At 43.8% G+C, this 24,412-nt stretch overlaps 1 protein-coding gene across 2 annotated transcripts in view; it reads left to right on the top strand.

Moving 5' to 3' along the window:
- Positions 1-923: 923 nt before the first annotated feature.
- Positions 924-24,412, top strand: part of ATP2C2 (ATPase secretory pathway Ca2+ transporting 2) — a 24,172-nt gene continuing 683 nt past the window's right edge. Inside the window, exons 1-26 of one of the 2 annotated variants that reach the window (XM_068693121.1) lie at positions 924-1,448; positions 6,439-6,549; positions 7,167-7,283; positions 8,753-8,842; positions 8,925-8,960; positions 9,054-9,115; positions 10,145-10,253; positions 10,331-10,480; positions 10,602-10,670; positions 11,131-11,206; positions 11,442-11,508; positions 12,384-12,508; positions 14,272-14,369; positions 15,108-15,209; positions 16,034-16,123; positions 17,579-17,680; positions 18,272-18,428; positions 19,802-19,972; positions 20,569-20,666; positions 20,752-20,802; positions 21,275-21,441; positions 22,119-22,187; positions 22,270-22,386; positions 22,970-23,117; positions 23,333-23,428; positions 23,761-23,902. In XM_068693121.1, the coding sequence (XP_068549222.1) occupies positions 1,350-1,448; positions 6,439-6,549; positions 7,167-7,283; positions 8,753-8,842; positions 8,925-8,960; positions 9,054-9,115; positions 10,145-10,253; positions 10,331-10,480; positions 10,602-10,670; positions 11,131-11,206; positions 11,442-11,508; positions 12,384-12,508; positions 14,272-14,369; positions 15,108-15,209; positions 16,034-16,123; positions 17,579-17,680; positions 18,272-18,428; positions 19,802-19,972; positions 20,569-20,666; positions 20,752-20,802; positions 21,275-21,441; positions 22,119-22,187; positions 22,270-22,386; positions 22,970-23,117; positions 23,333-23,428; positions 23,761-23,902 (2,719 nt within the window). In that variant the 5' untranslated portion in view covers positions 924-1,349. The remainder of the gene's footprint in view (positions 1,449-6,438; positions 6,550-7,166; positions 7,284-8,752; positions 8,843-8,924; positions 8,961-9,053; positions 9,116-10,144; positions 10,254-10,330; positions 10,481-10,601; positions 10,671-11,130; positions 11,207-11,441; positions 11,509-12,383; positions 12,509-14,271; positions 14,370-15,107; positions 15,210-16,033; positions 16,124-17,578; positions 17,681-18,271; positions 18,429-19,801; positions 19,973-20,568; positions 20,667-20,751; positions 20,803-21,274; positions 21,442-22,118; positions 22,188-22,269; positions 22,387-22,969; positions 23,118-23,332; positions 23,429-23,760; positions 23,903-24,412) is intronic. The other variant, XM_068693120.1, reaches the window with a different exon arrangement.

Below are 24,412 nucleotides of genomic sequence, written 5' to 3'. Positions count from 1 at the left end.
TCCCATGGGAAGGAGCCTTGTTGCACTGATTCAGGAACTTCCTTCATCTGCCTGACACATCTGCTCTGGGTCATTAAGAAAGCATTTCTCAATCAGGAGCCGAGGGAGGTAGGAAGTCCCAGCCGTGATTTACAAGAGGTCAGCTGCTTGCAGGGTGTTTCCCAATTGCTTTGCCTTCCCCTGAGCCTTTGGGAATAAATCCTCCCTCCGGATTGCCTCAGTGGGGCACGGCGTGGGGGGATGTGCGTGATCTGTGGCTGACACCCCATCGTGCTGGTGGCTCCTCACTTTTTGTGAGAACCGGGATGTGGGAGGTGCAAATAAGAAAACTGAAATGCTGTGTGGGAAGGCATCAGTTTGGTGAATTAAGACAGGTGTGGGGCACCATGAGCTGTCACACTGCTGAGAGTTTGGGGTCTTGTCCCCATCATAGTCTGGGAGTCACCACCTCCGTTGTCCCAGAGCCAGGAAGGTGGCACATGAAAGTCCTGGGAGAAAACTATTCTGCAGGAAGTTGCATAATTTTTTGTCTTTGTCTGGGAATTACGCTTATTCCCTGACTGCAGTTTACACCACAGGGACAATTTAAGCCTAAGTGAATCCTGTGGCCATGCTGCCTGAGGGAGCCCGTAGGTTTCCTAGTGCACACCTGAGCACAATGCTCCCTGACAGACAGCTACAAATCTTCAAAAAGGACGCAAGCAATTAACTTTCCCCACATGTCAAGATCCACCATGAAAACATTCCCCTCTGGCAAAAGAATACCTGTTGCTTTTTAATAAAAAAAGCACCACAAACTCACAATGGGTTCACCTCTAATAGAGGTGGGGGCTCCCATTACACACACGTTACGCATTTATGCCCTCTCCTGGTGCGTTCAGCTTTTAAGTGCTGGTGTTTTGCTGACCGGAGCACTTCTCAAACAGGATTTCCCCAGCCTAGAAGTTTACAAGGAGGCTCGGTGCTGCGTGGGATGCACAGTGGCCTTGGCAAAACAAGCTCCCTGCCTGCCCGATACGCAGCACCTGGCGATGCTCCTCCTGCTGCACATTTTCAGCAGGCAGAGGAAACCACAGCCCTCCAGGTACCCTTTGGGTGCTGTATCTGCACGTTCTGCGCTCCCATATGGGTCTTAAACACTCGCAGGTTTCCCCTGGCAGGGTTTTATGGGCGAAAGGTGCGCAGGCTCCTTCTGGCACCTGCAGCCGAAGGCGTGACTTGGCGGCAGGTAACCCGGCCTCTCCCCGCCCGTAACCATAGCCCCGCGCCTGCAGGGGAATTCGAGCCCTGCCGCAGCGGGTGGCAGCGGCACCGCGGCCCCCGGGGCTCTTCCCACCGCCCCGGCAAAGATGGTCGAGGGAGGCTTCACCAAACTCTTCCAGAAAAGGTCTCTCGTCCGCTTCACGCAGAAGTACCAGCCCTTGGGAAGCGCCGAGCCAGAAGAGGAGGTGAGGATTTCTTATGTCCCTTGCCTGGACCTGCCAAAAATAATTTGTGGGATTGCGGTTGAATCTGTCACCTTTGCCTGCTGGTCTGCTTTGTCCGGCTGCTAACTTGGTGTTGCTGTGGCCATGCCCTGTGAGCTGAATTGTTCCCTGTAAGTGGGATGAGGTTGCTGATGTTTACCAGGCAGCGGGACAAGATGAGGATATGCGTGCTGCGTGCTACGGGCAGGGCACACAGCTCAGGCCACAGCAGATGGGCTGGGAGAGCCAGGCTGACCCCTGGGGCTGTCTATGTGCTCTGCCAGTGTTCATTACCGCTAATGAGTGGCCGAGATGAGCTGGGCACCTCTGCTCATAACTCTGACATAATGCTTTCTTTTCCTGAAAAATGCTGATCTATGAACACTGATTTATCCCTTCACTACCACTCCTTGGTACCATCACAGATGGGTCAGAGAGTGGCCGGTGGCGGTTTGGGAGTCACGTTTGTCACTCTTGTTGCTTTCTCTCCACTGAAACTCACAGGCTGGGTTTATTTTATCATCACGTGTTTGCGCGGCACAGGGATTACCATTGCTCAAGACCCATTTTTCTCCCACACAACAGACAGATCGGGTGCCCTCCCACGTGAACCTGATCTAATTCTTTCAGCACCTAGGGTTGGCCTTTAGCTCTGTCCCCACAACACCATCCATACATTTCAAGATGCTTGTGTTCCTTTCTGACTGAGGCCTTTGTCAGCTGTCATTTCAGCTAATCCTTTGATCGTTTCTGAGGCCTGTCTTTCCAGCAGGGGGATGGTCAGGGCAACAGAAAGAAGGAAAGAAGCCGCTGAGCTCTTACCCCACGCACCACACAGTGCGTTGTGTGATGCTGCTCTGTGCCACTTAAACACAGCTCAAAACCCCAAGGAGAGGAAGGCGCCGCTGAGATTACAAATTTCTGCAATCTCACTTCGATAGGAAGCTGAGGCTTCCAATCCTACGTAGTCAGGATGCCGATGGCAATTAGGCTGTCTTGTTCTTTGGCAGTAACTTTTCTGCCGTGCCAAAATAAATAATGATACATATTTACTGACAAACATACACCCTGCCTGAATTTGAGCTGTAGCCTGTGCAGCGTCATACTTGTGTAACATGACGGGGAAACGGTTGGCGTTTTGGCTGCAGGCATAGGAAGTAGGCAGCAACGTGCAAGTGCAGTGGGGAAACGATTTCCAGACAAGTCCTGGGAGAACCCATAACACGTGAGCACAGTGATGGAGTGACTTCAGAGCAGCTCTGCAGAGACTCGAGGGTGTCAGGAATAATCTGATTTCAAAGCCCACATGGATGTTTCTATCGTTTAGATGCCCACCAGAAAACCTTTTTACAATGCCATCACAGTGAGGCTTAAATAAATCCAAGCAATGTGTGTAAGCAATTGGGTGACTGCTGGGAAGCCACTGCACTGGGGCAGAGCACTGAATAGCAGTTATTTATTTAATTTATTATTTATTTAATTTATTATTTAATTTATTCTATATAAAGTTGACAAATAATTCTTTGCATTTTGCCACCATTCTTTGCATTTTGCCACTATTATTATTAACCTCAGTAACTGCCATGCCTTAAACAACTTGATAAATCAAGAACATATTCCCAGACTGTGATTTAGTCTGGTAAATGACTCGTGTCTCCTCTAAGGATGATATTTTGCTTCTAAGGATGATATTTTGTTTCTTTATTTGAAAATAGCCATAGAACACTGATTCCTTCATCCCCAAAGAGCTGAAGCCCAGGGCAAGGTGGGAACATCCTTATGGTCTCAGAGAGCACCAGGAGAGGAGAGGAACTCCCCGTCAGGATCTCCTGCCAGCTCACAGGCACCTGCTGTGGTTTAGGGGCTCTTCTCTTAGGTTTAGAAAGAGCTGGCTCCCGCCCCAGGCACATCACATCACCAAACCCCTTTTTGTGCTTTCTCCCATAGCACTTAATTCACTAGAGACTCAGTAGCCATGGCAAGGAGCACTGGTATCACAGGCTCTGTTCCTATATCTTTCCAGAGTTGCAGAGCACCCTCACCAGAATGTTTTCCCTACCACGCAGGTACCTAATTTAATATATGCCCTCAAAATAAAATTAAATAGTGCAGCTTGCCTTCCAGGTAAAGAAAGAGAGCCCATGAGACTGCTTCTGCAAAGCAGTGGTATGGCTTTTCCTTACGCACACGTTTTCAAACCTTTAGAAGTGTCAAGCCCAATTTTTGTATTTGAAAAACATCTATCAAGCAAGGAGTTAATTCCCTCCCTCCAGCTCCCCCGGGGTTTTGGGGCTGCAGCAGCTCCCTCCCGGGAGACCTTATGTACCAAAGCTGCCTTAAATCTGGCTTTTTGTTCCTTTTGGGACCCGGTGGCTCTGATAAGGGAGCCCAGCGAGGCAGCCCCTTGCTCAGGGGGCTGGGGTTTGCTGCATGGGGTTTGGGTGCCCCTGAAACGCAACTCCCCAGGCCACCAGCTGCCACATGTGCCCAAAAAGCAGCCCGAAGGGCTTCTGAGGGATTAGGCTGGTTTATTTTTTTTCAACAGGCATGAAGAATAGACAAGAAGAGGGTTTCTGTTTAAGGTTTTAAAGGGCTCCTTGTCAGACGAAATAACCCAGCCCACTTTTGACCGGATTACGATACACTAGCTGGTCCAAAGTAACCTAAGATGGAGGGGCTAAGAAATATCCAAAAGCTCAGGAAAAGCAGAGCTGGGGGAGTGGAAATCCCAAGAACTGCTCATCTGGGCTGCTTGCCAGAGCACACAACAAGGGTTTCGTGCTCCCTGCGCTTTCTCCCTGTCAGCATGGCTGCTCGGTGTGACAATGGATGGATCATTTTGGGGCCGGGGATGCACAGGGTGGGCAGCGGCAGCATGGAGTGGGCTGCTGCATGGATGGGGCCTCTCCAGGTCCCCAGCATCTCCCGAGTCCACTGAGCAGGGGATAAATTGTAATTTTTCTTCCATTGCCTTTTGCGAACTTGCTGTATGGCATCATGCTTTTGTGCTTGAGTTATGTGTAAGGGATAAAAGTGTGCATTGATAATGTTGACAGCCCACATCTGGTTTAAAAGGTAGACAGCAAAGAAAGTGATGGATGAGACATGGCCAGGCTGGGCACTGCTGGGGCTGGAGAGGAGAAGCTGTGCCACGGTCATCCCAGGCAAATCACTGTCAGGCACAAGCTGATCAATAGAATCAACCAATAGAAATCAGCTCACAGGAAAATTTTTTCCTTGCAGAGCAGCCCTGGCTGCAAGGAGCATGGAGCTGCTGGCCTGGCTATTGATTTACAGCCACGCACTGTGTGCTCTTGTCATTCATTTCCTCCACGCCTTTCCCAGGGTAAATAGCAGTGATAGAGCGGGGAGCTGGCAGGTCTGGCTTCTCCTAGCAGCTCCATGGGACTGCGGGCATATAATGCCTCTGCCCGTGTCTCTTCCCACCTCTGTCTCCTTTAATTAAAATACAGCCTCCTCAGAGGCAGCGGTACCTGTCCATGCCATCAGCAGCATGGAGGAGCCTGTAGAAACTGCTTAAACAGCGGGAACAGGAGTGCTGCAATGTAGGGAAGAGAGATTTTCTGCTTCTACCTCAGGACCGCAAAATGCTGGAGGTTCCTGGAAACCTCCTGAGTATTCATACAAGGGCTAATTCCCCAAATACACCTTCAGGCATCTCTGACATCCTCTAAGCCCTTGCTGAGGTGCTGCTGAGTGCCTGGGCCTGAGCATTTCCATTCACAACCTCCCCGAGTGCTGAAATCCTCCCATGGGCTGAGCATCCTCTGCCAGGGTCCTCAGCACTGTGCTCACCCTCGCAGCACCCAGCCTCCTCCACTCACAGCATCAAGGATTGCTACATTTGAAGGAAGAGCAACAGGAGGAACTCAGCAAATGCCCCAGTTTATGGCTTTTTATCGTGAAAGGGAGAAGTCAGAATGAGATTTAAGAGGTTTTTTCCTGCATGGAGATGGAAAATGGGTGCAAAGGTGGGAAAGGAGCCTTGTGTGAGCAAGCATCCCCTGTGTAGCCTCAACAGGGGGGTTTGCTTCCTCCCGTTGGAGCAGAGAGTTTTTCTAGTTCATGTTTACCATTGACTTTTCCCTCTGACAAGTTTATGTTTTTAGCAAGGGAAAATGTTTTTTCCTTGCTCTGAGCATCAAGCGTGCAGTGGGCTGGAAGACATTGGCATGGAAAAATGCTAATCTTGGGCAGGATCCCTGCAAACAGCAGAGCCCTGCATGCTTTCCTGCCCGTGGTGCTGCTGTGTGTTTGTCTTTTGGGTAATCCAGCTCCTAATCGCATTGCTTTCCACTAGCTGATAACAACAAAAAAAGGTTCAGGCTCAGCCTTTCAACCAAAGCAGCATTCAAATCACTGTAAAGGCTCAGAAAACAACTCAGCTGAGCCCAATTTTTACCTGCCCTCCTCTGCTGAGCAGCTGGGGGAGATCTCAAGGGAGATGAGCTGGGGACAGTGGTGGGGAAGGGAGGTTGTAGGGGGGTGAAGTGTGCTGCCAGCATCCCTGTCACCTTGCTGTGTGGAGCTGCACATGCCAGTGAAGGGCCAGAGCACAACCCCGGTCTGTTCTGCTGGGAAATGGGGGTGGAAGACAACCAGAGGTGTTGGTGTGGAAGGGGGAATGAGGTCTGTCTGGGATGCTGCAGGGCTTGGGGGTCATGCCACCACCTCCTGCCCTCACAGGACCGGCTTCTCCCAGCCATCCGTGGAGGGGTCACGGGTGGGTGCCTGAGCTACTCGCTGCTGGGCATAAGGAGGTGCGCCTGGCTTTGAGGATTAATTAGTGAGTATTATAGAGCGCTGCGATGTGGGAAGTGTTTTAGCTAACTGTGGAGCCATAGGGCTGATGAGATAAAGGAATGGGACTAGGTTGAAGAGGTGAAGAGGTGCTGAAAGGCTTCTGTTAATGGGGTTCTTGCCTAACGAGCGCTTTATCTCCTTTCTGCAGAGCCAGGAGGAATGTGAGCTGAAAGTCATTGAGCAGGAGAAGGAGGTGACAGTTCTGCCCCCGAAAGACGCATGTAAATGCCATAAAGAAGACTTGGCAAAAGCCTTAAACGTAAGTGTTTTAGCTGTGCTTGTGAAAATAGCATCACAGTCTGCAGGCTGCACACCTATTGACCCAAATTATCCTCAGCACCTTAGGAAATGTTGTGCAGATGCATGCAGCCCTTTTCCTCTGCTTTTTGTGGCAAGTTTCATTTCAGAGGCAAAACTTCTCATGTGGTCTTAGCATCCTGGGTGACTTCTCTCTGGCTGCCTTGCAGTCTGGCCCCATGTCCTGCCCTGCCCAGCCACCATCCCCTGCCTGGAGCAAACCACGGACACCGCTGCTGCAGTGTGGTTTTCCAATTTGTCATCCCTTGTATAATTTCTCACCTGTGGAAATATTTTTTTTTAATTAACTTGTGCTTGTTTTATGAGTTCCTGTGAGAGCTGGTGGTCAAGTCTTATAATTTAGCAAAATGAAGTACCTAAGAAGAAGAGCAGTTGGGTTTTTCTTTCAGTGTGGAGCTACACACTGCTCAAAGAGCAGTCCTTGGACTTTGTGACACTGAACCATGAGCATCACATCCAGTCTACTGACAATTTCTTAAAATAATGAGATCGACTTTACGCTTTTTTCTATGACTATCCTACCATGTGTAAAGTTGTTTTGCTTTGATTTCCTGCTAGGTTGATTTACACACTGGCCTCTCAGAGAATTCCGTGCTACAGCGCCGGTTGAAACATGGCTGGAATGAATTTTCAGTAGATAACACAGAGCCCATATGGAAGAAATACTTAGACCAGGTAAGGGTTTTCAGCACAGACTCATTTTCCCTGGCTGAGGTGTCCCAAGTGTCTGTACATTGAAATATTCAGGGTTTCGACTTTCCTGGATTCAGCCTTGGGACCGGACGTGCCCCGGATACTGAAACTGTCTGTTCCCACAGGAAAGCCATTGTCAGATGCAGATGTGGGTTCATTTAAAGTGGAGATAATATCTTAAAATAAAAATAAACCTTTTTATCTCCATGCAGCCTGCAAATCAAAAGATATAGCTCGGTGACCTGGTTTCTGGAGCACATTTATTCCCTTTAAGGCAAGTGATAAAATCATGAAAGGTTTGGGAAAACCATCCATAGCTGTGATTTCGGTTACGCTGGCGGTCACTGGTGCCCTTCAAGCCAGCTGCACCCAAGAAGCCTAGCAGAAGGTTGGATGTGCTGTCCTGTTTTTCCCCAACTGAATTATTTTTGAGTCTTGCTTTTATTAACAACTCTCATCAGTATATAAGGTATCTTTCACCTCTCTTTTAAAGCTCTTAACCAAACAGGAAGAGTGGTTTTAATTTTTTGTGTGTTTTCAGACAGCAATTTGATTTATTTTTTTTTTTTTTCTTGCTTTGGTTTTATTTTAGCTGGATAATGTAGATTTTCCTTTCTTTGAAAGACTTTGTTATTGCATGGATCTTTTTTTTTTTTTAATGTAAATAACACTCAAATAATACTGTTTTAGCTCTTTGATGTAAGCATCACTAAATCTCTTCAAGGATCTTTAATTTTCAAAAATAGTTAGAAGGTTTTTTTAACTCTTCCTTGACTACTTTAAAAAGTTATTTCTCCTATGAGGACACCAAACAAACTCTTCAATGTGATTCACTTCCACCAAATGCTGCATTAGCTAAATAGACCTCAGATTTTCTCAAGTATGAGCAAGGTCCTTAAAATCCATGTTTAAAAGTGTGTGTGTGTGGAGGGGGGAGGAGGAGGGAAGTAAGGAACTCTCCAAAAGCACGTGATTTTCCTGAGTCACTACTGATTTTGGTGATGTTTCCCATGATTTTGGTACTGCAGCACTTGACTTGTACAGTGCTGGTGCCTGGGACCAGGGCAGAGCGTAGCAGATTAATGAGAAGGGAAAAAAGAGAGAGGATTTCTGGTTTCAAATTCTAAAAAGACAATAAAAGCTTTTGTCTGCACCTGTCATGACTCTAAGGAGATTTTAGAGTCAGCCCTGTGCTATATATCTCCATAGACAAGCCTTGCCTGTGCAGCTGGGGGGAAAGAGAGGAAATTTTTGTGGCTTGGTGTGAGAGCCTCAGCCTTGTCCTGCAATCCCTGATGCTGACTGTGCCATGTAGTCTAGCCACGGGCATTGCACCTGCTCTGTCTGGGCAGCAAAGTCCATACAGCAAAACAGCACCTCTAAATCTTTTCTGAGACCAGCTCAGACCATGTTTAACTTTATACTGCAATTTGTTTTGTCTCTTTTCCCAGTTCAAAAATCCCCTCATTCTCTTGCTGCTGGCTTCTGCCTTAGTAAGCGTCATCACTAAAGAATATGAGGACGCAGCGAGCATCACCGTGGTAGGTGGCACATCTCCTGTCACCAAACCCTTTGCTTCCCAGAGCTGGTGTGTCTGTGTCTCTAACACCTCTCTGTCCACAGGCGGTTCTCATTGTGGTCACTGTGGCCTTCATTCAGGTATGTGAGACAGGGTTCTGCTCCACAGCCAGGGCTGTGCCATAAGCAGGTCACTCACATAACTTGGCTTTCTTCTCCTTTCTTGTTCAAAAGGAATATCGCTCGGAAAAGTCTCTGGAAGAGCTGAACAAGCTGGTCCCCCCCGAGTGCAACTGGTGAGGCACGGCTGGCTGCCTGGCTCAGTGGTTCTGCATCCTTTGGGTTATGAGGGCAGAACCTAGCTGTGGAGAAAGTGACTTCGGGTCATCATGTGCCTGATGAGAAAGTGATGTCTGGGAGGTGAAGACAGGCAGAGGGAGCTGGGGTTGTTCAGCCTGGAGAAAAGACGGCTCTTGGGAGACCTTACAGCGGCCTGCCAGGGCCTAAAGGGGGCTGCAGGCAAACTGGGGATGGATTCTATCGGGGAGTATAGTGATAGGACAAGGGATAAGAGTTTTAAACTAAAAAAAAAAAATGCCCTCACTGTCTGTACACACAGGCACAGAGGCCTACAGCCAGCCACATTGCGAATGCAGCCATGCCACTGCCCATGTGGCAGCTGTGGGGCATGGCAGGTGCCCACGCCCGGCTGCTTTGATGCTCAGTATCAGTGCTTGAGATTGTGCTCTCCTGCTTGTGTCTGTGCAAATCGGCCCTGTCACAGCCAACACAAATAAGCTGTGAGGCTCAGAGAAATGTTCCACCTCAAAAGCTCTGTAGGGCTTTATTCTGGTCCAAAGTTCACCTGGGTTTGGATCTTACAAACACCACTGTTAAATTATTTATTTATTTTTCCAATATAATGATGCCATAAGCATCTATCCACTTGAAAGGCGATCCTTCTAATACAATAAAAAGTGCCAGTCACTAAAAAGTTTTTCAAGCTTTTCCAGTTAATGTATCAGCAAGTTACTACTTAAAGTGTGAGCAATGGGAAAGCACACCTCCTTGTCACTCCTCCCTACTAAGTGCCATTCAAGTCACTTACTGCTGAAATGTAAATCTTCTGTAAGTTGCCCATTCTGTTTAAGAATTAAAACTGAGCCCAAGGGGGAACACGCTCATGGCTATGCAGATTGTATGTTATATACACTGAAAGCTCTTTGGAGCAGGGCTCTTGCCTCCCTGCCAATCACGTTCCCAAGTCTGCAGAAGGGATAAAGCCTGTTTTTTTTTTTTCTTCTTTTTCCATTTGTCTAATATAGCCTAAGGGAAGGAAAACTGCAGCATCTTCTAGCACGAGAGCTTGTGCCTGGAGATATCATATACCTTTCTGTTGGCGATAGGGTCCCTGCAGACCTCAGGCTAATAGAGGTAAATATAGCTATATGGACAAGAGCCTGCTTTGGAAATTTGTTTTAACAGTACCAGAAATGCATGGTGTTAATTAGGTTACAGATCTGCTGGTGGATGAATCCAGTTTTACGGGAGAAGCTGAGCCTTGCAACAAGACTGACGGCGTATTGCTGGAAGCCGGAGACATAACCACGCTGAGCAATGTTGTTTTCATGGGAACCCTGGTGCGGTATGGGAAGGGAAAAGTGAGTCCTGTAACCTGCAACCTTTTACTTGATATTCATCACAGAATCTTTCAAATAGGATTTTTTTTTCATTTGCCTCTCTCTCTTTTTTTTTTTTTTTTTTTTTCCTCTTTGTTTTCAGGGCATAGTTATTGGGACAGGTGAAAACTCACAGTTTGGAGAGGTGTTCAAAATGATGCAAGCTGAAGAGGTAAAGGAACCTCCGTGTCACTCTGGAAATGGTGGGTGTGCTGGATGAAAGTTGGTGCGAAGGAGTGGTCCTGAAGTGGTCCTGAGATTTAATGCACTGGGTCCATCTCTGTTTCTGCTACAGAATGCCTGTGTGTGACCAAGGGACACCTAAACCACATGGCTTCTTGTCCTTATTCTTTTGTTTTTTCCCTCCTCAATTTCTTCTAATATAAAATTTTACTTCTACGTATGCCAAGCTTTCACAGGCTAGATCTCTGAACCGACTGACACAGATGTGTTTTTATAAACTAATTAAATCTTGATCTTGGGTTTGGGATGTGTAAGCAGTAGGGTACATGGGGCAGCAGTAAGGACCACAGTAATCACAACCAGGACTGCATGGGGCAGTCACTCTGGCCTAACATCCTATTCTAATCTTATATAATAAGCAAATCAAAACAGCTGTTCTCTGTTTGCAGACTCCCAAAACACCTCTCCAGAAAAGCATGGACAGACTGGGGAAGCAACTCACTCTTTTCTCCTTTGGAATAATTGGTGAGTTGAACACAAAGCCTGTATTTGCACGGTCAGCTGTGAGAGTCCTCTGTGCTCCAGGGCCCTTTTTTTTCAAGTACTTTTCGATATGGCTTACCTGGATGGGGGTGTCCAAGCACAGATGGCTGGGAGGGAGAGATCTGGGGGCCTCATTGCATATTCCATTCCCCAACAGCAGCTAAAGCAGATTATATTTGTATAAATGTATTTTAATCAGATGTTTTCCCTCCACCAGGTTTAATAATGCTAATTGGCTGGTTACAAGGGAAGCATCTTCTCAGCATGTTCACAATTGGAGTTAGGTGAGGACTGGAGAGCACCTTTCTCTTTGATTATAATGAAATATGTTCCAGGGAGTTTACTGATGAAAACAATAGACAATCCACAAAAGAGAACTTGGATATGGCTCTTCATAAGTACACATTGATCTTGCACTGCTGCAATTAATGTTTGCTTTACAATAGAGTTTAATTAAAAAAAAGAAGTATGAGGGTTTACTTAATTTTAGAAATTAATCAAATTCAAATCTTTTTTCCTTATTTCCTCTGAACAAAATATTTTGAAAATCATCACTGACATTTCCACCTCATCATGCCATGAATGTCCTCTCCTATCTGTACTATGAATTTAGTGGGAGTGTAACAACAGCAAATATTAGCCTTTACTGTTCTTACTAGGTTTACTTACAAAGACAGGAATTTGCATTTTATATGACACGAAATGCATGCACAACCTCCTAATCAAACATAATAAACCATGTGTTTTTAGTAGTGCCCATAAAACCTGTTGTTTGGTGTTGTCATGGCTCTGAAATCAGTCCTTTAAAAATAAAAATAAAAAAAAAAAAAAAAAAAAGCTACATGCAGGAGATATGGAGTTGCATGTGGCCAGTAGCTAATGTGTGAGCTGTGATGCCAGGGAATATACAACTTCCATCCTCAGAACGTTAAATGAATGAAACCCAGCCCTTAAATTCCTACTTAGCCAGAAAGTATTGCTCTTTAGCAAAGAGGAAAAAAAAGAAAAGTGATTGTTCCATCACAATCGCCCCCCAAAAAGGTTGAAGGGTTCTATAAATATCCTGCTTTTGTATTTGTGGTGTGCCACTAGTCCCATTTTGGTCAGTCCTTGCAGTCTGACCCACGTGTTGAAGCTATTGTCTCTCTGCTGTCCCCAGCCTCGCGGTGGCTGCCATCCCAGAGGGCCTTCCCATCGTGGTCACTGTAACGCTGGTGCTGGGCGTTCTCCGGATGGCCAAGAAAAGAGTGATTGTGAAGAAGCTGCCCATAGTAGAAACCTTAGGTAAGGCTTCACAGGAGCCACGTGGTTTGTTCATCTGCTTCAAAATTTGTGCTTCTCTGCAGGTGTGCCTGTTTTGGGTTTAAGGCTTGGTTTCTCATTCCTCCCTATTCTGTGGGACCATCCTGCAGGTCCCTCCTGGCTGCTTCTTTGCTGTCTGACTAAAAAAATTTGCAGCCCCTCAAGTCAAGCCTGATGGCATAGACAAAACCATCTGCCCTTCTGTGCAGCCATCTCCCTGATGTCCAAAGAATCATGGAAAATAGGGATAGAGAGGACGATGAGAAGGCATCCAGTAATCCTCACAACTGCAGGGTAAAATAAACCATAATGAAAGCGTTATTTTTAATAACTTTCTTTTTACCTTCAAATTGGCCCTCATCCTCAGGTCGCATTATTCCAGGCTTTGCTACTCTGACCTTGGTCAGTGTGGCAATTAGATGAAGAAGACATGTTGTGCATTTAGTCCCACTCATTAAAATGTGCAACAAATGCCAAGCCCGGCCCAAGTAATCTCAAATGTCTGCTATGCAGCCGGATCTTCAGCTAAGATTTGTCTGACTTAGAAATGCTGCTATTGTTTGAACTGCCCGTGTTTGTTCTGTAGGTAAGGGATCTTATCACCCTCACTTTATTGTACCTGCCCTGACCCAGGACATCTGAGACCGCCTTATCTCAGTAAGAATTTTGTTCTGGAAGGGCTGTGCCCAAATAGGCATAACTGCCAGATGTCCGGGTGCTCTGCAAGACAGACAAAGTGTGGAAAAGTTGTACTCTCCTGCACTTTAATTGCACCGCGTCTGTTACATTTCTCAAAGGGAGAAAGACAAGCCTTCTGCTTTACCTGATTCTTTGATTGTAAATAATTAAACATGAAATATTGGTGGTGATAGCTTTTCTCTGTGCTAATCCATCAAAACCGCAATTAATTTGATCACAGCTCAATCTCATTTATTCTTTCTGGGCTCTTACCTGGCGGTCACCACGTTTATGGGTCTGTGCTAAGCCACGTGGTCACCTCCAGAGCAATGAAAGATACTCAGACTTAGAAGGGAGCTGAAGTCTGATTCTCTTTTTTGCATTAAAGTCATGTTTTTTTTTTTCCCTTTTGAGGAGTAAATACTAGCCTGTGGTGACTGCTAATTCATTCTTTTGCTGTGTTCTGGTGTAAATGGGTTCTGGAACAAATATACTTTATGGCCACAAAGCAGAGCACAAGTGGGGCAGCTTCCACTCTTTGGTGTGGATTTTAAAGTATTTTTTGGTAACAGTTTTGGTGGTTTTACAGCTTCACAACCCCTTGGGGAGCCAGGGAGTGCTGTTGTTCCTGACTTAGAGAGGGAAGTAAGGGTTAAACGGCCCATTTGAGGAAGCATGTGGCAGAGTGGGAATTTGATAATTCTTTTCTGAATGTAAGAGCTGTTCTGTCCAGGTGTAATACTGCAGCTCGGGTACGCTGGTCACCTCCCTGGGGATGAGGGCCTTCTCCAACTGCTCACAGGCTGGTTCTCACAACAGTGTAAAGAAATCTTCAGATGTCTCCCAGCACATCCCACAACCAAATTCTGTGCACGATACCCTGAAGGGCAATCAAATTCTTTTCCCTTCATCCTTTCCTCACAACTCGTCCATCTGTTGGTATTTTCTCCTTTCCTTATCAGTACAGTTTAAACAGCATCAAGGGAATATGGTCTCCTCCTTCTGGGGCCTTGGATCTCATTATTTGCCTAATTTATGAGTTCTGATTAAAAACTTCCTTGCTTCAGGTTGCTGCAATGTCATCTGCTCCGATAAGACAGGCACTCTGACAGCCAACGAGATGACGGTGACTCGGCTTGTGACCTCGGATGGGTTCCAGGCAGAGGTACGGATGAGGTGCTGATACAGCCTTCCCTAGCCCAGCTCAGCGGGGCCGATTTGCTTTTAGTTCAGTGAGGCCCAGGTGAGGAATGTTGAGTCAGTCCCAAAACAAGCTCTTTCTTGTATGTCACTGGTTCTGTGAAAGAGAAGGGACTTTCGCAGTGCTGGAGACAGGCAGAGGTGGGGCTGCGTGTACAAAAGCTGCTCAGATATCATAAACAAAGTTCTACACTGATTTCATCTGCTGTTCTCTGCAATTATTGCAAACACAGAAACCAGCCACTGACCACCTACTGTAGGAATATTTATTACGTGACTGAGTTGATATTTTCACTTCCCTCATTTACCTGCATGCAAAGTGGATGAAAAACACAGGCCTGCAAAACGTAAGGCATTGGAGGTTCAGGCTGCCCTGCATCACTGGGACAGAGCTTCCCACACCAATAAACCCACTGAGACCAAAGGACTGGATCTGGACTGGATCTCCTGACTGAGCTGAGAGACTGCTGCTGAACTTGTCTGCCGTAATTGAGAAGACAAGCCAATTCTTTTTGTTCTTATATATTAATAACATACGTTCATTACCAGCAGTGATTCTTTCTAGCTCAAGGCAACACTTATAGGAAAAATCCCAGGGTACCTTCAAAATCAGAAATTTCCTCAATAGCACCACATTCTGTACAGATGTAGTATAGTCCTGCCTGACAGTGAGAAATTTGCTGTTTCTCTCTCTGTTCCTCAGGTTAGTGGGGTTGGCTACAACGGAGAAGGAAATGTTTATCTTCTGCCATCAAAGGAAATTCTTAAAGAATTTTCCAATGTCTCAGTTGGGAAACTAGTGGAGGTAAGTATAAATTATGAAACAGCTTGTCCTATTTACATTCAATTTTAATTTGCACAGATCACTTTGGGTAATGAGTGTGAAAACACCACTTTTGTATTTCTAACATAAACTGCCTTGCGAGAGCAGTCACACAGAAAGGCTCTGAGTAATTATGATATGAAACCTGAAGCTTATTGGTGAAAGGTAGCAATCATAGGACATATAGAGAGAGACCAGAGTCATCAAGTTAAGTGTCATTGCTGTTTTGGATCAAAACACAACTCTGGCAGGGGAAAGAGCAATTAACATTACCATGTCCAGGTTTTTTATGCAGACAGACTGTAGACTTTAGCCAGCTGTGTAATCAATACATAAATGCACTGCGACAGTCTCTGGATTTCGTGTTAGCATTAAACAAAATCTTGTGCGTTCAATGTAGACTAAAGCAGAGTGTTTGGATAGTGAAATGATCTGAGCTGGAGCCTCAAATGGAGGTTAGGCTTTACTGTGCACATAGTGCACTTTAGAAGCAACAGTAGGAGGGACTGAGTTTTCATGACTTACCAAGCTGGTTTGATGTATATCATGTTTTGCTTCATGTTAATTTATGCAAAATATAATATTTTACCAAAATATTGGTGTATCCTGGGGGTTATGCAGGTTTAGAAAGCACAAGAACTAATCTCAAGAGGTGCTGCTATGGGCAATAGTGCATATTTTGGGATGTGGCTGTTTTCGTTCTCCAATCTCTCTTTATTTCTTTTAAAGAAATAATAAAAAAAAAAAAAAAACTATGAATCCAGTTGTGGAAAAAATAAACCATGTAAATATGTTTCTTTCTCTAGGCTGGCTGTGTAGTCAATAACGCTATTATCAGGAAAAACAGTGTGATAGGACAGCCCACAGAAGGAGCTCTCATTGCCCTTGCAATGAAGGTAAGATTGTTGAGACTTAAAACATTTCAGAATTAAAATAAAAAATAAAAGCTGGAATTGTAAGTCTGACAGCAGTGATCAGACTTCTTTAAAGTCCAAAGACTGGCTTTAGTCTTTCCTTGTCTCTTCTCCCTGGGGCTGGAGATGTACACCTCTTCGGTGTAACCTTCTTGTCATGGACAAACACCTTCCCTGAGCTTCTGTGCTAATAGCAGTAATTATTTTGCTTGGTTAATCTGAGCAATTGTGCTGCATAATGGATTTCTTTTGAGCAGAAGACAAAACATCTATTTATATATTTTCTGTAGATGCAATTAAGAGTTCAGGAGAAAGATGACAGTGTGAAAAATGAGCAAGAACTGGCCACGTTAGAAAGCATAGCACAGGGTCATCCTGGATTTGGATCATCTGATGACTGTTTACCTTTTTTCTGGTCATAATTGTGTAAAATAACTTTTTTTTTTTTTTTTTTAACTAATACTGTATTCATACTCACGGGTAGGGAGCCATAAAACACCTTTTATCCATGCTATGCAGCCTGTGGTCCACGAACCTCAGGTGGGCTGTAAAGCAGAGAAGGTGGCTGAAGAAATGATGCACAGAGATATCTGGTTTTACCTCCAAGTTTTTAGGCTTGTAACTCTACCAGTGAAACCAGTTATTTGGATTTTTTTATTTTTGAAAACAATGACATTTTATTTCCCTAAATGCTAAATGTAAGTCTTTCTTCTGCTCTGCCATTGAGTAGCCAAGCAGTAGCAGAACATGTGGGGAGTTCTCTTCTATTTTTATTTATTTATTTATTGATTTATTTATTGTGGAGCAAGGGCAGAGAGAGACTGGAAGCTACTTCTGATGGCTGCAACTGTGCACAGAGTACAGTGCGTGCTGCTAGGGCAGGCACATGTGTTGGTTCAGATTGTTATCTGTCAGAGCTGAAGGGTCTTCTTGTGGTGAATTTATTTTGAGCTTAAGTCATCAGGGAAGAATTTGAAACCACACCTGTAATAGACTATTCAGTTGTTTGCAATTTTCCTTTTTTCTTTCAAGTAGGATGGTTGGGAAATAGCTGAAGTAGGGGAGCCCGAGCTTTGGCTGGAAGAAACGTGTGGAGCCCAACCCAGCACTTAGCCATCGGTTCAGGGGAAGGATTTGAGCTGCCTTTGGTCCAAAACCCTACCGAGGGCCTGGACAACAGTGCAGAGCTCTTGCAAAAGCCAGAAGTTCTTGCAAAAGCTTCAGGCTGAGGTGTAATTTATCAGGCACCGAAAGGAAAAGGTGTTTCTGAAACAGGTTCTATTCTCCACATGCTTTCTCTTGAGCTCTATGAAATATGACTGCCTGGAAGTACATGGTCAACCATCGGTGCTTGAATTATACTGTACTACAGAAAATATAGACAAGCCTTGATACTGTTTAGCATTACAGTGCTCTTTTTATTTCACTCTGCTTTAGATGGAATTAGCTGACATAAAAGATATTTATGTAAGAAAGAAGGAAATTCCGTTTAGCTCTGAACAAAAGTGGATGGCCGTGAAATGCATGCTGAAAAATCAGGTAAAGCAAACAGTGCTGTTGGCTGGTTTCGTGTTCCTAATTGTGCACTCTGACAATGGGCATGAAATGGTATCTCTTTAGCAAATAGTACTCTCAAAAGTTAACTATATCAGGAGAAAAACTGAACAAACCTCAAAATTCCTGACTTGGGTGTAATTTTAGTTTCTAATGCTGTGCTTGAATGGGAAAAGATAACTTTTCATGTAATGGTTTGAGCAAGAAAACAAAAGCTGTTGGATAAAACTGACAGGGGAAGAAAGATTTGATGTTTGTTTGGAAGAAAATGTTGGCCTTTTTTTCCTTACCTGGTTAAGGAGCTTGTCTCAGCTGATACTGTGCTCTGATTTAAAAACTCACCAACCTTTTCATTACTATTCTGCCTGTGTCTGTGATGGCTGAGCATGGAAAAAGGCTAGAGCAAAACCCTCACATCCTATAAATAACACATGCACGTGGAAATTTTACAAAACAGGTAAAAGAGCAAAGAAAAGACCTGTTTTATAAAAGATGTAAAACTTCATGCATTATAGGTATTTTTAAAACATTCTCTTTTCTTCCTTTGATAAAGTACATTATCTCCTTGCTTTAAAGGATCAGGAAGATGTTTACTTTATGAAAGGAGCATTTGAAGAAGTTATTCGATACTGCACTATGTATAACAGCAGTGGCATCTCGTTAACGCTTACGCCCCAGCAGAAAGCCATCTACCAGCAGGAAGAAAAACGAATGGGCTCCTCAGGTCTACGGGGTCAGTCTTTGCTGTCTGTGTCCCTTAAGGTTCTTATGCCCTAATACTTTCTGGCTCGATTCTGGTTAGGATAGGCAGAGGCTTAATCCCTAGCATCACTTACATGATCTCTTTCTATGTCAGTTTGCCAAGAGTCCTGTCTTAGGTCTGCTGGGTGCTTGCTTACCATTAATCTTTTTCTTTTTTTTTTTTTTTTTTTTTTTCCCCTCTGGATTTAAATTAGTGAAAGTGAAAGGAGCTGAAAATAAGTACTGGTACTGGTGAATGTTTTTCTTTCCTGAAGCGTTGTGATTGTCTGGGATACAGTCTGAATGTTGCATTGAAAAGCTTCACGCTGAACCTGATCTAATCACTGCTCTGCCAAGTTTTGCTTTTAAAGCAACAAAAAGCAACTTTGAAAGGGGATCAGAGCACAGATTTGAGCACTGAGACTTTCAGTTGAAGTGTGGTTCAGCTCTTTATTAGGACCAAATTTAACAATCTCCTTTTGATCCTGACTTCATGTCAGTGCATAGTCTGCATAAGTTTTATAAGTGTGCCATTTCCTTCATTGCTAGAAACATCATTTCAAAAATGTCTTAGATTTTCACACTATAACAAAGACGCCATCTCCTGTGCATGTCCCCAGGATGTGAGTAGATGAGAACAAGTCTTGGGAACCAGGTCTGGAAGATGATATAGTTATTGTACATATTCACCAGTCCTGTGTCTTGCAGTTAGTAACTCATGCACGGAGCTTGCTTTACAATATCTGACTCATCTGATGTTGTGAATGGCAAATCACCTTTCAAAAAGAAAGCGATTAGCTAAGGCAGCTGCTGCGAGCTTGTGATTCAGTCTTCAAAGCAACACTGGCATGAACCCCTGGCAAAATATCCTTGAGTTATTCAAGACCAATTGAATGATAGTTAGGCACCAACAGAAACAAGATGTTCAGAGCCTTGCTGTTTACACGATGGAAGTTTTGCTGGTTTAACTGAATTTCCTTCTTACAGTTTAGATCTAGAAATAAAAATTGTTTTCACAGGAGCACTGTTTAGCACAGAAGTTTAATAGTGTCTGCTCTGGTGTTGCACTTTCCCGTTTTAATACACCTGCATTTAGGCAAGTCTTGGTAGACATTAAATTAGACAGAAATAAACCCTAAGGGAAACTTGTGAAACAGAAATTCTCTGATTCTTATAAACCAGTATTATTTGAAAACAACAAACTTTAGTGTCTATTCAAGAATATCTGACTATCTGGCTTTAATGACTTTTTCAGATGGAAAGCTGGAGAGTTAAAATCTCCTCTAAATGTTCATTTTAATGTATGGTAATTAATTATAAATAACTAACTTTTGTCTTCTTTTTTTTTTCTCCCTCTGTTTCTAGTACTCGCTTTGGCTTCAGGGCCAGAACTTGGCAAGCTAACCTTTTTAGGTCTGGTTGGAATAATCGATCCCCCCAGGGCTGGAGTGAGAGAAGCTGTTCAAGTCCTTTTTGAGTCTGGTGTATCAGTAAAGATGATAACTGGAGATGCCCTGGAAACTGCTGTGGCTATAGGTAGCAAACCTAGTTGTTGTTGTTGTTGTTGTTGTTCTTGTTCTTTTTTTCTTGTGGGTCTGTATTCTATCTGTCAGATCAATCCAATGTTATGTTATGCTACCTAACAGTAATCGGCTTTATCGTTTGTGCTATATAGGTTTTAAATGTCACTGAGTTTTTGATTGGAAATCCATTTAAACAAATCATATTAAATGCAGTAATAAAGCAGCTATGAACTATGGGCCAAATTCCCATTATTTAATTCTGTTATTTTAGAGTCAGAAGTGTAATACCCTAAATGAGACAAATGGCTGATGTTCTGAGTGTGAACATCTCTGCATTTTTGCATTTTGCCTTTAGAAATGCACTGTGCAATTAGCAGGGAGGAGAGGGCTGGATTTAGTGTCAGCTCCAGTTCTGGGTATTGCATTGCGTCCATAACACCAGTTGAGTAAGAACAGGGTGACCAGCCCAGCTCAGAGCCAGAGCTGTGTGTCCTCCCAGGATTGAGAAGTATTTTCTTGAAAATTCTTCAGTTGCTGCCTGTTCTTCAAGTCAGGAAATAGCTGTCTTTTTGCAGAGCTGATGATCTTATTTTGGGCTTTTCTTTGCAGGACAGAATATTGGTCTCTGCAATGGGAAGCTGAAAGCCATGTCTGGGGAAGAGCTGGACCAACTGGCAGAGGCAGAGCTCTCAGCCACTGTCACAAATGTAATGGTTTTGAATACAACAACTAGGCTTGGTTCCACTTCCAGTGGCATCCATCTCATACAATAATGTGGTTTTTGTTTTTCAGGTTTCCATTTTCTTCAGAACGAGTCCAAAGCACAAACTAAAAATCATAAAGGTACTAAAAGCTTCTCAAATCCATTATAGGCCTCACAAAAACAAGGTGTAGGGGGCCCTCAGGAGTTCTTTGAGCCACCTTTGGTCTTCCAAGGCACAATCAGCTCAAACTAAAGGACATTGGCACCGTTTACAACAAAATCGTTAGTGTTTCTCCTGTAGACCTGGCCTGGGTCACTTGAGAGTTGCTAGTAATATTATGTTTGATAATAACAAGCACAGTATCAAGAGGACTTCAGTCTCCTCTTTTATATTCTGCTGAAATGTGAGACACTGGAACTCTTGAAAACCCAGTGCCTTAATTCTTAGTCTGCGTAAGTTTGGTTGTGTGCTCTGTACAGTCCGTATAGATGTGGCCTGCTGACATCTACCCTAAAAACTGTGCAGCAGTTCTGTTAAGTGCCAATCCTGTGACTACCAGCAGGACTTATCTTCTCCTGGCTTCAAAGTCCCTCATCTCTCCTCCACCACAGGCTTTGCAGAGGGCCGGTGCTGTTGTGTCAATGACAGGAGATGGCGTTAACGATGCTGTGGCCCTTAAATCTGCCGATATTGGGATTGCAATGGGGCAAGCGGGTACAGATGTCAGCAAAGAGGCTGCCAACATGATCCTTGTGGACGATGACTTCTCAACAGTAATGTAGGTTCAGAGACTTTCGGTATCTGCTTTCTTGCTTCAGATGCTTTCTGGCTATCCATTGCAATGAGGCTGTTATGTGACTAGCCCTGGAAAAATCCGAGATGCAGGACGTGTAAGTCAGCTGGCAGTAAGTGGAGATTGATTCCTCGGTGTCAGCCTGGCTCACGTTCAGTTGTACGCACTGCAATGGCTTTTTTTTGTTTCAGGTGGTGGGGACAAAGCTACCTTTCATCCGAAAGCCTTGGTTTCTTGTTGCTGTAGCAATAGAGAATCCCCAGTTACTGTAGCTGACTGGAGATTTAAAAGCTCCTGGATGTCTGGGTAGATCATAACTTGTGCTCTCTGCCTCATGCAAAAAGCTCAGAGGAAAGCTGTATAATTTGCAACGCGTTGTTGGTTCATAATGGGCACGGTAGGCAGAGCAGAGTGAGGCTATAATAGGTCACATGCCTGCTTTATGAATCAAAACCTGGCCTTATGAACCAGTGTTTTCAGATTGATTAATGCTGATAAAGTCATTTTAACTGAGAAGATGCATTGTTCTTTTCTAAGCTGGGCTATGAATTTCAACCCAGGTAAGTGCTAGAGAAGATAATTTATCTTCAGGGTGTCACAGGGAGCTCAGCATAGAATAGTATTAGTCTTAGTTATTTAATAAATTCTCCTCTCCCTTGCAGGAATGCAATAGAAGAGGGAAAAGGAATATTTTACAACATAAAAAATTTTGTCCGGTTCCAGCTGAGCACGTAAGTTCATGTTTGCTTCGATTGCAGTGGAAGCACCTTTCGGGTGAGGCCACGCAAACAAACGATGTTCTGTGCTTTGCAGGAGCATTTCAGCATTGAGCCTAATTACTCTGTCAACAGTGCTCAACCTACCAAATCCACTCAACGCTATGCAGATCTTATGGATCAACATCATCATGGACGGGCCCCCAGCCCAAAGGTATAGAAGACTCAAATGAGCAAAATATGATAGTTATATAAGTTGTACTTTTGTTCCCTTCTGGTTCCTCCTAAAGCACTTCATCAGTATTCAAGGTTTTACATGTTCTTGTTTTGGGGTTTAACCAGTTAACTGCTCCACATTTTCATGGGGAACAGTCTTCTCTCTAAAGTGCATCACCTGCTATCACCCTGTAGGTCTGACTGGCCAGGAAATTCTGCACACATTCAGGTGTATGTGCCCAAAATCACAAGATCCAAGAGCCTCATCCACCTGATAATTACAACTGCTCCATCACAGAAGGGATGTTGGCCAAAATCTCACACCTAGCTCTCCCTCTAGGATGGGATCACTGGTATGATGAACTACAGTAGTCTAATATCACTGTAGCAGCTCATTTTCCAAAAGAGACCTTTATCATAGGTCTCTCAGACAAATTTGGAGCTTTATGTAACCCTGCCAGAATACTGGCATCTCTCACGCTTAAGTTCTTTGAAATAAATTTTCCAGATCCATCCTATCAGCAGTACCATTTCAGGAAAATGCACGTTAACTAAACACGGTGCTCTTCTATTTGATACAGCTTGGGAGTTGAACCTGTCGACAGGGATACTATCAAACAGCCCCCCCGATGTATTACGGACACTATACTCAGCAAATCATTGATCCTGAAAATCTTCATGTCAGCTGTAATTATCATCAGTGGAACCCTCTTTGTCTTCTGGAAGGAGGTTAGGAAAATCTTCAATCATATCTTATTTTCATCAGGGTGGAGAACAAAGTGAAGGGCAATTTCTGAAGGAATTATGTGGGAACTTTCTGAATATCCAATGGAGAAGGATTAGGAAGGGCAGTGTTAGGAAGCCAGAGATCATTAAAGGGAATATTTAGTCCATCTGTTACATTGACATATTTTTGTAAGGCTTAACTTTGCATTCGCTTTCAGAATCCAGAAAGTGGCATAACTCCCCGAACCACCACAATGACTTTCACGTGTTTTGTGTTTTTTGACCTCTTCAATGCCCTGACATGCCGCTCTCAGGTGAGATCATTGTGTCAGCAGTAATTTCTTGTCTAAAAATGGTAACTAAACACTATATAAACACTAGAATACAAATATTTTGCATAGGAAGTTTTTGTTGTTTGTTTTACAGCTATTTAAACAGTGTGATTTTTATCATCTTCATAAAGTTATTCATCATTGTTCAACTGAAACTACACTTTCAGCTATCTAGTTCTGCCCCAGTTAGCATGCATGTAACTTCAGTTTTCCAAAGGGTAATAGAGCTTATGTGCAAAGAAACAGTCTGACATTCAAGTACCAACAGGATATTGGGAAATGCTATATTTCTTTTTATTTTTTCCTTTTTCTAGACAAAGCTGATATTTGAAATAGGCTTTTTTCGAAACCGCATGTTCCTGTATTCTGTGCTTGGGTCATTCTTGGGACAGCTGGCTGTTATATATGTCCCTCCATTACAGAAGATCTTCCAGACAGAGAATTTAGGAGTCCTAGGTAAGTTACAATTTATTATATACCTATTTTTTATATAAGCTACTTTAAAAAGCAGTTAAAACTGCCAAGTTGCTATGTGATAGTTCCCATGAGACTGCTGGTAGGGGAAATCAATCAACAGTTCATATACCTATATGCATACACGTAGCTATACAAAAATGCTAGTATTTAATGATATCCCAAGGTTGGTTTTGAATTTTGATTTTCTGCACATAAATGCATGTAAATGCAGACAGGCTAAGATTTTCCATGAGTTCTATATGATAATCTTGGTTTAAACACATTTATCTATGATCATTATGCAGTCACTCAATTTAAAAAAAAAAAATCAGGGTAAATGTTTACTAGTTCTAAATGCAATGCATATTTTACCATTTAAATCAGTCTAAGCAAACTCTACCATACTATACTGTTATCACATCTACACTAGGCATGTTAGAAGCTGAGTTCAATGATTCCACACGCAGATTAATGTAGTCTCCCCATCAAATGGATTATACCAACTGACTT

Source organism: Anas acuta, chromosome 10 (genome assembly GCF_963932015.1).
Source record: "Anas acuta chromosome 10, bAnaAcu1.1, whole genome shotgun sequence".
NCBI lineage: Eukaryota > Metazoa > Chordata > Aves > Anseriformes > Anatidae > Anas > Anas acuta.
This window is presented reverse-complemented; position numbering and strand designations above follow the sequence as displayed.